We start from the raw sequence: 13,007 nt of genomic DNA, 5'->3' as shown, positions 1-13,007 counted from the left end.
TTTTGTAATGGTTTTACACATCTACTTTATTTCAAAGGCATTCCTTCTGGCCTTATCATAAGGCAGAAACAATTTTTCTTTAAGTGGCAAAACTTAAGTTCATTCTCACTTGAGCATAAATTAGGTGTGGAGTAGATCTGCTTACCAGTTCTCACACCCTCTCAGAATACCCATTTAGAAATGTCCCATGGTTGTCTAAACTGACCTTTGTTAGGCATTGTCTCATGCTCTCTTAGTATCTTCTGGTTAAATACCAGCTTTCTTTAGTAGTAGTTGTGCATTCATTTCATTACTTCATTTCTGCTTTATCTAATGGAATCACCATTTGTTAGGAGTCCTTTACTGAGCATTAGCTTTTTAAATAGATAGAAGTTAACTTGATTTAGTGCTAAACAGTCTTGCTTTTCATTTCAGTCGACGTGGCACAAGTCTAATGGAGGATGATGAAGAGCCAATTGTTGAAGATGTGATGATGTCATCAGAAGGGCGGATTGAAGATCTTAATGAAGGCATGGATTTTGACACCATGGACATAGACCTAGTAAGAAATTTACTTACTTTTAGTGGTCTTGGGATTTGCATTTCTGCTTTTAAAGTAAAATATTTGAATTAAATTTTCCTTCTTATAAAATAAAAATCATTCTGGTTGCTTTCTGCCTTGCTAAAGGGCTGTGCTGTTGTCTGTATATAAGAGCCATCTGCTCCAACTGCCTTACAAAAACAAGAACACATCCTGTCATAACTAATAACATTTATCCCTTGTGAATTTCTACCCCTTGAGAGTTCAGCTTCACTGACTACAGTGTAAAACCTCTGTTTTTCTGGTGAAATTGCACTTAACCTGTTTGTTTGTTTGCTTTCTAAAGCCACCATCAAAGAACAGGAGAGAACGAACGGAGCTAAAACCAGATTTCTTTGACCCTGCTTCAATCATGGATGAATCGGTAGGTTCACTTACATAAGGGGAAAGTAATGTAAATCAGTCTTAAGGTTGCCATACTCTCTTACTTCAGATTTTAAATGGAAAGAATGCAATATTCAGGTTGTCATTGTTAACTTATTTTGACAGACTGGTACAGTAATTCAGCTCCATACATTCTAGGATAGTCAGTGTTCCTTGCAATTTTATGGGATTTTTGTTCTTAATATCTATATATAGCTATGTAAAAGTTAAAAGCCTATGATTCTGAGCCGAAAACACATTTGTTATGGAAAAGACTGTAGCAGAGGCTGATAGCAAAGAGCATTAGAAAAATGAAGAAATGTGCATACACAGTATTAAAGGCAAGTTTCCTGTTGTGCTGAGCTTAGTTCAGTGACTCTGATGTCATTACCAAATGTCAGCACTAGATGGTTTGCATTTTGTGGGTTTTTTTTAATTGGCATATTTACTTTTGTGCATAAGTAAGATAATGGAGAAAATAAGAGATAATACAGATATCTGTTTATAGAGATGAGAGGTATTTTTTCTTTCCATATAAAGTTTTAGGTCCAAAACATCCGAAGTCTGTAGTTTCTGCTTGCAGTTGCCCTTTTATCCGACTTGATAAATCTGCAGTCTCTATTCTCTTTTAAAAATCTGCATGAGGGATTCCTTCTGTCTTGAACTACTTGTAAAGTATGCAGCCATTTTTGACCCTGGGTAGCTGGTACAAAATTACACTGGAAATAACAAGCTGCAGCAAGCCAGCAGAGGACAGTACAACAAGGCTTCCTGGGAATCTTGGACAGCTTGGTGGAATTTGGAAGATGGTTATGTATTTTTTTACAGTATTGTTGCAGCGTGAACTTGTTCATGTTTATGGGAGAAAGAAGTCCTAAATACTGTTTTAATAATTGCAAATCCATATATTTTGTACCAGTAGGGCTTTGCTTTAGTAATAATGAATCAGTTAGGCTGTGTGTCTGGCTGTTGTGTGTTCTTTCCTGAATTAACACCAAGAAAATATCTCGCCTGTTCTCTCACATTCTGTTTTACAATAATTCTTCCCCTCCTCTTCTCAATTTTTCCTGGACTGATCTGTGAAGTACCAGTCCCTTTTTAGTCTGACAATGCTGAAACCATGGCCTTCTCCAGGCTGCATTTCATTGATGTGAGAGCCCTTGCAGCTCCAGCTCTGACACTGCTGGGGCTGCTCGGGCGGGTTGAGGTTCCCGCCCGGCCGCGCTGTGCCGGCTGCAGTGCGCGGGAGCGGCCGCGCGGGGGCAGCCGCGGGCAGCGCAGCGCCGGGAGCGCCGGGCGGGGCCGGGAAACAGCTCAGTCTGACCGCGTTCAGCGCAAAAACATCATCGCATCAATGCAAAGCATTCTCGGAATAAAGTTAACTCGCTTTATTCTTATAATTTATTTCAGAGGTCCCTTATTCTTGGAGTTCTTGCACTTGTTTTTAATAGGTGTTTAATTTATTCGGATGCACATGGTTTATGACTAGACTTCTAGTCGGATGTGCCCAGTTACTGCTGGCAGCAGAGGCAGTTCTGTCTGTGTGCTCTGTTATAGGAGGCACCCAAAGTGAATCTAATTCAAAGAACAGTAAAAATGGGTTTGTAAACAGGTAAACATGAACAGCATTGTCAAGGTTCAGGGAAATTTGGTCTGTTTTGCCTCTGCCTGATTTTATAATGTCCTACAAATGTTAAGACAGTCACATAATCTGGATCTTCTTTTTGGCACATACATACTTCCATTGACGTAGAAAGCTGTATAGCTTGTTCTCACATGGGAAGTGGAAACTGATTCTTTTTCTTTCCCTAGTTACACAGTCTCCTGAAGTACAGTTGCTTGATTTTACCCGATGATTGTTTGATTTTTCACTGTCGTCCTGACAGAGTGAATACGTTTCCTAGGAAATGTTAAATTTGTGTCCTGGCTGGCTGATGTGGGATGGCCTGTGGTTTCTGTCATCACAGACACAGCAGCAGCCAGTGTCTGCAGTGTTTTGTCCCAGGTTTAGTAGCTGGTAATAACACATTTGATTTCAGGTTAGTGCCAATAGAATGTCAAAGAAGTCTGAGTTAGGCACCTAACTAAAAATTCTTCTGCAATTATTACCTAAAATAATTAAAACACAGGCTTTATTCCTACTGGATCTAGTTAATTTCAAGTGTGAGAAAAATATTTCTAATGAATGAGGAGCCCTTTCCATATTATTATCTAAATCAGAAGTGTGGTTAATCTGGTTTGAAAGAAAAATAAACTTAATAATGCCTTAACATATCTTGAAGTGTCTTAATCTTAAATTATATACTAATTGCTTTGTTATTTGTTAAATGTGTATTAGACTACAAATTGACACCATTTCTAACTTTTTTTTTAGGTTCTTGGGGTGTCAATGTTTTAATACCAGAACAGCAAATAAATCAGTGGTGAAGTCATTTTCTAAGTGGAAGAGGAAGTTTTTCAATACAAAATTGTGGTAGATACAGTGAAATTCTGAACAGATTTTTCTCTAAGGAGAATGACATGCTTTCAAGATCAAGTGCATTGAAGGGGCAGTTTTGTTTGCCTGAAAGAAAAAAGAAATGTAAAGGACAAGTAAACAATTGAGGATAAGCTACACTTTTTGTTGGGAAAAAAATTCAATATTTTATTTATGTGCTATCAGTTTATTTCTGGATCATAAGAAGTATTCCCTCTGAGTTTTAATCTTAACAGTCTGAGAGGTGTTTGGTACAGATTTGAGCCCCTCTCTACACATTTGCTGGCTATACTAAATAATCATGAGCTCTGCTGGATTGCTGTTCACGTCCATGAGCTGTAATAGTAGATGGATTGGTTTTCTCACAGTGTAGAACGAACCAGAAGAGTTGTCAGTATTTTCAATAAAATGCAAACTTCAGCAACAGAAGGTTTGTATCAATTAATCATGGAAATAAATACATAAAACAGAATTTTAACAGCTTTTTAATCTAAAACACACTTTTTATTCCAAAAGCTTCATGTTAGCCTTCTCAGAAAGGTCCATAAGCTATAAGCTACCAGAACGTAACAGATTTCACTCTTGCTTGCCCATTACCAACCCTGAAAGTTTGCTTGTCCTTTAAGAAAAATGTAATGTTGTGAAATTCCTTCCAGTAGTGCCACTGTATTTTGTCTCCAAATAAAAGAAGCTTATTGTAGTATGTTTGCAGAAAAATTCTAAACAAAAATTATACAGCTTATTAGAGTGTGGGAATAGGGATCTAAATTTTAAATAAAATTATATATATATATAAATTGGTGCTGATTTTATAATTGCGCAGTTTGTTTAGTTTTTTCTTACTTTTAAATTCCAACTTAAAATTATGAGGTTTCAGAAATATATTGAAAGTTTAACAATGTTTAAAAATAGAAGAGCATGAGAATTCATGCTTTAAAAATGATTTTTAAATTTGTATTTTATATTGTTTTATCTATCTGTCTTTGCAAGCAGTCTTCAGGTTAAAGATACTTCTAACAGGTTACAGTACATTTCCTCTATATGTAAATTAGATTGGATAATAGAAGCTCATAAACAACCCATAATATTCTTTAAAAGCTAAGCTTTAAATTTCATTTTGTGTCCATTCACAAATAAATTAAATTTGGTCTAAAACAGAAAGTGGATCTATGCCATTTTGACATTGACTCATTTTGCAAGGCTTAGGCAGCTAGACATCATTTTAAAGGAAATATTAACTTATATTACATATGTATATTTTTTGTCAGTTGTCTCTCAGTTCTTGAGGTATATTATTTTAATCATTCCATGCCTTAATACGCTTGCAATACAAGAATCTCCCCAAATGGGTGAATACAAAAAGGCTTCCTGTTTTTAGACTCAGAAATTAAACATTCGGCTGTGGTAGCCAAAAACCATAGATTATCTAAAGGATCATGATAAAATATAATTATTTTACTAGGTCATGGGTAACAACAAAATGAAAACTAGATCTGCCTAACTCATTTTACATAAATAAATACTCTCATGTCTAAAAGTACTGCCTATATTGTTTTCCACACCACTGCATTTAATAGAACTGCTGAGAGGACTGTATATATGATTTTAAACTTAAGTTGATTTTTCTTACTCTTGAAGGAGTGTTTCTTTGTGAAAGCAGTTCTTACAGCTTTGTTTTCAACCAGCTAAAAATGTTTTATATATTTACCTTAACCTGTTGTCCTCCACATTCTATTGTCCTAATTGTACTGTTTTCTGATTTGTATTTATGTCTTGAGACAGTAACTTTTTGAATAAAAATAAACCTACAGTATGTTGTATGTTTGATCTTTTTAAATTGGGGTTATGGGAGGACAGTGAAGAAAGGGGTATGAGTAATGCAAATGTTATGTTTATAGAAATCAAAATCTTTTTCCATGTCTTTTAAGTGTTTGTCTCAGAGTTGGGATAATGTATGAAAAACTGCACTGTTTTATATTTGTAATAAATTGTACAAGTTTTTAAAATGTGAATAAAGCACTAATTGGGTAATAATTTAAAGCAGAAAAGTTAATGCAATCATGATTGTTTTAAATATGCTTTAATTTGAGATAAACTTGTTAAAAGAATTAGTGTAAATACAGAGTGAGCTTTTGAAGAGGTTAGTACCTGCAAATAAAATTTTTAAAATTTGTATAGAACTTTTACATGCCAAGAAAGCAGTGGTTAATTATTTTTGTGTTACGTTTTCTAAAGGTGTATTAATAACCTTTCTGTTGGTTTCTTTTTCCTAAAAACTTTTATCTGATTTTACTCAGAATGCTTTTGATTCTGACATTGGAGATGCTGTACATAGTCCAATGGAAATACCATTAATTGTGTATGCTACTTTCCATTCCATAAGTTGATCATGCACCTGGTAAGCATTTTGAGCTTAATTGGCCAGACAGCAAGGGAATGAGGGGAAAACCCTAAACATCCCCTCCCATTCCCCTCTCCTCAACTACTGAGCACCTCTAGCTGGGAATTGAAAACTCCTTTCTGGTACAAGACTTTTTAAAGCAGTAATTTTAAGATCTTAGAGAGAGAAAACTTTTAATCCTTGCTAATGTAACCTTAGGAGTTTTGGGTTGGTTTTCATTTTAGTTATTATTATTGCAAATGTTCATTATTCCTGTCTCTAAATCCTGCTGTAAGTTCAATAGTATCTTGTGGAAAATTGTTTTAGTAAGTTCTAAGTTTATAATGCAAGAAAAATACCTTCACTATACAATGTAAAGTCTGTTCTAGTTAAACTGCTTTGGTACAAAAGCCTGTAAATGGAAGAAATTGGAGTTTGAAGAGAGAGATGATAAAAATGTAGAAAAAAAGCAAACTGTTCAGAGAAAGTAAAGCCTGTCCTCTGGTTTACCAGAGAGGCCACAGGGAAGGTATTGACACAGAACGAATTTCAAAGGAATAGTTTCCACATATTCTGTAAAAAGTATTTCTTGATATTAAACAACCAAAGACAATATGCAAGACGTTAGTGATGGCTGTTGTTTGTTTGTTTGGTTTTTACTCCTTTGGATGGTGTGATGCTGATTCCTGTAGCATGTTAGAGATCATAAATTCCCATCTTTAATCTCAGTATAACTAAAAATGCACCTCTTTAAAGTCTGCCCCCCTGTTCCCCCCCCCCCCCCCCTAATTTATCCATACACTTTTGCTTGTGTGGGATTTCAGGACAGCAATACAATTAACTTCCTACACATACTGGATTTTTTGAGCTGCTTTGATTCACAACAATGCTTTGCTGTGCTTTTTTATCTATAGATTTTTAAAATTTTATTATAGCCCAATTAATATCAACGACTTGTTCCTTTGAAGCACTTGTCAAAATTGTGAATTTGTGCTTCAGAATTCTTTTGATAAAATGCAATTTGATTCTTTAAAAATATTTCCATTCCTACTTAACCGCTTTAATTTAATATTCTTTGACTCATTTGTGATACTGAAATGTAGCTTTTGTCATTGCCTAATTTTTCATAATCCTATACAATTTCTTGTCCTGAGATTGTTTAATTTCTTACATATTTGTTGGCATCCAAAAGTGATCGTATTTTTGATGGAGATGGATGATGACACATACTCGGAAAACAAGGTAATGCAGGACAATACTGTTCTATAATAATTCTGTTTTAAAAGTAACAATTCCATGTGAATCGTGCCTGTCATTTTCCCTAGCTGTCGTTCTCTCCTGTATCCCTTCTTTGTGTTGCTGTTCTTTCTTTAATCTATTTCTTTGATTAAATATCAATTTTCATATTTCTTTAAAGTTTTTACCAGTTAGATGTTGTTGCAAATGGTGCCTTCCAGCTAGAGATTCAGTTGCTGCTTTTTGTTGTGGTCTTTTGTAGCTACTGCCAGCTTTTATGGGTGTAAATCATAGTGGCAGTGCAGTGGTAAGAAGCTATAACTGTGCCCAGAAAAATGATCCAAAGTGTGGTTGGGTGGCTGGCTGACAGAAATGTCCCTGTCCTTCAGAGAATGTGTGTGGTTCCATAATGTCATCATGCTTCCTAAACCGGACTGTGCAATTTCTGCTGAGCTTTTCTCAGCAGTTTTTTGATTGGAAAATAAGAGGACAAGTCATCATGTTTTGTGCATGTTAACTGTTTTTGTCAAAGAAAAAGCTGCAGTTGCCAGCTTTAAAAGTGAAAGTTGTGTTCAGCTGATAACAGCTTGAATTCTGCACTTGCAGAAAAGCTATTTAAAAGAACCTAATAAAATAAAATATAAAAGTAATAAAACCTCTGGAGGCCTAGAACATCTCAAATTAGTAAGGAGAGATGTGAAGTTGGTAGTTACTTTGTGAAAGCATTCATGCAATACAACAGGACCTGGGAAAATGGATTCACGAGCTTGCAGAGAGTTTCCTGTTGGCTGAGGTGGGTGATGGCAGGTGAGAGATCCGTGCACAGAGCAGCAGCTTGTTCCCAGTGTGGTAAGCTGTGGGTACAGCTTGAATGATCCCTCAGACATTGAGCAGGGATGGTCTCCTTGTGCTCATCTAGCCTTTCTCTAGACTGCTCATTCACTACCTTTGCCCTTAGGCTTTTGTCCCTAAATCCCCTGTACCATCTGTAGGGCCTGGCTGTGGGACACGGGTGTGAGCTCTGTGCTGTGGGACATTGGTGTGAGCTCTGGGACATTGGTGTGGCCCTGTGCTGTGGGACACGGCTGTGAGCCCTGTGCTGTGGGACATTGGTGTGAGCCCTGTGCTGTGGGACATTGGTGTGAGCCCTGTGCTGTGGGACACGGCTGTGAGCCCTGTGCTCTGGGACATTGGTGTGAGCCCTGTGCTGTGGGACATTGGTGTGAGCCCTGTGCTCTGGGACATTGGTGTGAGCCCTGTGCTGTGGGACATTGGGGTGGGCCCTGTGCTCTGGGACATTGGTGTGGCCCTGTGCTGTGGGACATTGGTGTGAGCTCTGGGACACTGGTGTGGCCCTGTGCTGTAGGACATTGGTGTGAGCCCTGTGCTGTGGGACACGGCTGTGAGCCCTGTGCTGTGGGACACGGCTGTGAGCCCTGTGCTGTGGGACACGGCTGTGAGCCCTGTGCTGTGGGACACGGCTGTGAGCCCTGTGCTGTGGGACACGGCTGTGAGCCCTGTGCTGTGGGACATGGCTGTGAGCCTGTGCTGTGGGACATTGGTGTGGGCCCTGTGCTGTGGTTCCTGCAGCTCCTGGCAGGGCTGGGCTGGCTCAGGGTTTCAGCACCCTCTGATCCTGCGCTGCCCAGCACTGGGGTGTCCCTGCTGGAGAGCTGCAGCCGCCGTGTCCTGGCCAGGGCTCCCCATGACACCTGTTTGCCAGGCCATACTGCCAGCAGGGAAGCCTTCAGTTGGCTGCTGCCTTGTGAAAAGCAGTTAAACCACAGCTCTTGAGTGACAAATGCACCCATCTCTTATTATTTTAACGCACTCTTTTCACAGGCTTAAATTCTGTTTTCTGCTTTTCAAACTGCTGCACTCCACCAAAAGCAAAAAAGCAAACCACATCCACTTGTTTTTCATATCGTGCACAAAAGCACTTAAAGATGTGGCGTATCTTATATTTAGCCTGCTCTTTATTGTTCATCTTAAAGCACTGAGCTGTCTTTTACACAACTGTTCTTACGTATCAACTGACAAAAGCTGTCTTTCCATTATTTCTGTTGCCAGTTTATAATCTTCTGAATCTTGAAAGGCAGATTTCTTGGGGTGTTTTTTTTCAACTGAATTCTTCCATTACAGACAAGAATCAAAGTGCTCTGTGAAACCTAGCGTGGATTAGGGAAAGTGGCATTGTCAGTGAAAACAGTATCTTGTCAGTTCCATCCTGTCTGAGGGACTGATGGTGTTACAGTTTAAGGGCTTATTGTGTAAATGTTTGTAACTGGAGAAATCTACAGATTTGGGCTATTGGTCCTTTCCCTTGTTAGGGACCCTTTTATTCTTGCTCATATCAATAGCTTGTGTGTGGTGAAAGGAGCTTGTTGAAGTGCTGTGAAGTAAAATAAGCACATGTTCTATTTAAAGCTGCTTTCATTACAAATTCTCTCTTTTATTTATTTTTTTAACCTTGCAATGCTTCATCTTCTGCTTCAGACTGACTTTTAACTGCATAGTTAAAACTCACTTGGGTTGGATTTGTAGATCTGACAGAAAGAAAGGTTCCCTGTAGAGCAGAGAGGCTGCCAGTGATGCAATATCAGCTGTTTGTGTTGGCTTTTCCTGGGAATTGTGTCGAGTTAGCCAAAGAGAAATAGGCTGGTGGTGTTTGTTCTGGCACATTACTGATTTGTCTCAGATTGTCACAGAGCTACAGATCTTGTGGATTTAGACAGTGTAGAAGCATTTTCTCTCCACATGCTGTTTCTGTAGTTAACAATATTCAATGCAGGCCACTTGATCTATTAGTAAAGTTCAAAATGTATATATGTCTTTTAGTTTTTTCTTAGTCCCTACTCACAAGGAAAGTCAAATTTCTTCTTTTCTTTTTGAATTTGATTTAATATCTCACTCATTTATAAGAAATGAATTGTGTGGAGTGTTCCATGGAGCCAAACCACAGCACTCAGGGATGTATAATCCAAACTGTGGTAAGTTGGCAGGGTGAGTCTTGTGGGTGGGTAATGACTGGTGTTGTACCAACCACAAACATTCACAGTGACAGCTCCAGATCTGCTTCACACTGGTGTAACTCACATCTGGAGAGCTGAGATGCCCTGACCAGCTGCCACGTTGGGCCCTGGCCACTGTGTGCTTCCTCCTCAGGCTCTGCCTCCTGCATGGTATCAGACATGTGGGGTGCCCATCTTCTCTGAAATGGCACTTAATTATTATTAATTATCATTCCTATTATCACCAAGCTGTCAGCAGCCTTCCCAGTCCTGTAACCCTGGGTCAGCCACCTTATGACTCCCCCAATTCAATTTTAAATTGCTTAGTGTGGTCAGCCTGCGCCAGGAAATGCAGTCATGTCTCACCTGCCTGCAGAGTGAGATGATTAATTTTTTTTTCAGGAAAATATTAGAAATGAACCAACGTGATTTTCGGTCAAGGCTTTCAAGGTGTTGTGGTCTAGGAATAAAAATACTGATCTGATGGATCAGCACACCCCTGATCCCTGTCAGAGTTGGTGGGGAAGAGGAGTGGGGACCCTCCTTCACTGTGTAACACTGAATGGGGTGATTTATTTTCTGAATTTCAGAACAATGGTTCTTGTGATGAGGGGCTTTTCCCACACTATTTTAAGGTGAAGGAGGGTGCATGTTAGAGGAATTTGGACTGAATGAGCCATGTCTTGGCTCAGGTACACATCATAAATAAACTGATGTTTGTGGTACAGCTGATTATAAAGAGCTCTGTTTCCAAAGGACAAGTCTGGCAATTACACAGTGTAAAGGCCTGTTTAGTAGTACAGGCAGCCCAAATCAGTATCTTTTATAAGGGATGCTTTGCAGCTTTTGCAAAGTCAAAGAATTAATTCTGTTTTCATTCTAGTACCATAGAATTTAGGGAGAAAGTTCCCTGGCTTTGTATGAGTCAGCTCTGGGTAGATAATTTCTGGTAACTTAATAATTGAATTTGGCCTCTTTGATTTGTCCAAACATTGGGTGTTCTTTCCATTATTTCTGTTTCTGGTGCTACTGTCTTTGGTGGAGAGTCAGGTATTTTTTTTCTGTTGCTGTTCCAAAATATAGGGAGTTTTTCTACTTATCTTTGATCCCCATTGTATTTTTTTAATAGATATCATTTTTGGACAACCAAGGTTTTTAAATGCTATTTCAGTATAGTTCTTGACACCTAACAGATTACCAGGTGAATATAACCTTCATATTGGCAGACAGCTTGAGATTTTTATCACAGCTCCTACCTCCAACCAGGAGAAGAAATTGCAACCAGATTGAGGAAAAGTTGCAGGTAATTTTTTATGACATCCAAAAGGTTGTAAAAACAACAAAATGTTTGTTACTATATCCAAACCAGACATTACTTGTAGTGAGATTGCAGAGTTGTAGGATGGGAAAGGAGTGCTCTGCCTGTCCTAGTGGGGCACCCTGTGCCACAATTCCTGCCAGGAGGAGCCTGAGCCCTGTGCTGGGGCTGCCCAGCTGGCACAGCCTGGTCCCTGCTCCCTGCCAGCCCTCCTGGGGCTGGATGTGAGCTGACACCCTGATGGGAATGTTGCTGCCATGCCTGGTTCACAGCTGTCTTCCCCCTGGGATAAGGTCTCTTGGAGGGCTGGGGATTCCCACCCCCCTTTTTATTCCTCTATCACTTTGTTCCTGCAGATCTTCACAAACCAAATCCCTACAAGAACATACAAATAAGCAGAACTGGTTTTGTTACTTTGCAGTAACAAAAAAATCAATCCTTTTTTCAGAGCAGAGAAACCACAGCAGGGTGAAGAGAAACTTGGTCACCAAAACTTTCATAGAGAAGAATAATAGTGATTAAGAGAGGAACCTTCTTAAAGAATACTTCCAGGGGTGCTGTGGTGAGAGCAGGGCTGAGGGTTAATTCTCTGCTGTGTTTTGTGAGCTGTGTCTGGGGACTTCACCTCTCCCTGTCACTGGGGAGCTGTGCCAGGACACTGGGCAGGGCTGTGGGTGCACAGCTGTCTGTCTGTCCCTGGAGCCTCTCTGCAGTCTGAAGGGCTGAATGCTGTTCCTGCCTGAGAGCAGCCCTGCAGAGGGTGAGGGTTTACCTCTGCATTAATGAACAAAATGGAAGTAGTTCAGGGGTCAGCAGGAATTAATTTATCAAAATGGGCTGAGTTCTTTGTCTTACAAAAATATTAATATGGAAGAAAAATATTAAATTACAGGAGCCTCTGAAATGAAGGACCTGACAGAGTAGAAAAATAAACCAGGAGATTTTAGCATGGTTTCAATTTTCAGAGAAGTTTGAGAGCAGATTGTACATTTCAGTAGGGTCAGGATGTGCTTTACAGATGCTCTGGTTCAGATGTGTAATGGGAAGTAGATTTTAATGCTGGAATGTTGCTGTGGTGAGGATGACTGTACCTCTCCCTAGAGAGGGGCTGGGTGAGTGATGCCGGGCTCCCTGGAGAAGGTTTCAACGTTGCCAGAAATCTGGGGAAGAGAGAATACTTTTTGTTCAGTCCAAGAGCAGTGTAGATGTAGCTGAATTTACACTAGCACCCAAAATAGCCCAGAAATGGATGCTGTGGTTCTTTATGTTGTACAGAAACTCTTCTATCACTCATGTTGGTCCTGCAGTAGCCTGAGAGATGAATGTGTGACCCCTGCAGCAGCAGGGCTGTCTCCCTGGTGTTCCAGGGACACATGGCCAGCAGAAGGGCTCCCTTAAGAGACTCCAGTTGCAGTATAAATTCCATATTCTCACTGTGATGTCTCTGGGGAGCTATCTGGGCTTGTTTCAAATCCACACTCATTATGGATCAGTGGGGAGGAATGCTGTGTGAGCTGCTTGTTCCATTTCCATCCCAGGGGCCGCTCCCTTTTCTCCTGTAGGGCCCCTCTCAAGATAAAAATTCAAATGAGAGGTCCTCACCACATGGTAGTGGTCTCTAGCTGGGGCCTTATGAAGATGTT

At 39.7% G+C, this 13,007-nt stretch overlaps 1 protein-coding gene across 5 annotated transcripts in view; it reads left to right on the top strand.

The window, feature by feature from the left end:
* STAG2 (STAG2 cohesin complex component) overlaps positions 1-5,232 on the top strand; it is a 72,234-nt gene extending 67,002 nt beyond the window's left edge. For 4 of the 5 annotated variants that reach the window (XM_074551733.1, XM_074551730.1, XM_074551731.1 and 1 more), the window contains exons 32-34: positions 415-541; positions 867-944; positions 3,318-5,232. In XM_074551733.1, the coding sequence (XP_074407834.1) occupies positions 415-541; positions 867-944; positions 3,318-3,341 (229 nt within the window). In that variant the 3' untranslated portion in view covers positions 3,342-5,232. Of the gene's footprint in view, positions 1-414; positions 542-866; positions 945-1,483; positions 2,056-3,317 lie in introns of those variants that run through there. The other variant, XM_074551732.1, reaches the window with a different exon arrangement.
* The last annotated feature ends 7,775 nt before the right edge of the window (positions 5,233-13,007 follow it).

The sequence above is a fragment of the Zonotrichia albicollis genome, chromosome 14 (assembly GCF_047830755.1).
Source record: "Zonotrichia albicollis isolate bZonAlb1 chromosome 14, bZonAlb1.hap1, whole genome shotgun sequence".
NCBI lineage: Eukaryota > Metazoa > Chordata > Aves > Passeriformes > Passerellidae > Zonotrichia > Zonotrichia albicollis.
Note: the sequence above shows the minus strand (reverse complement) of the source record. Positions and strands in the feature narration are given on the sequence as shown.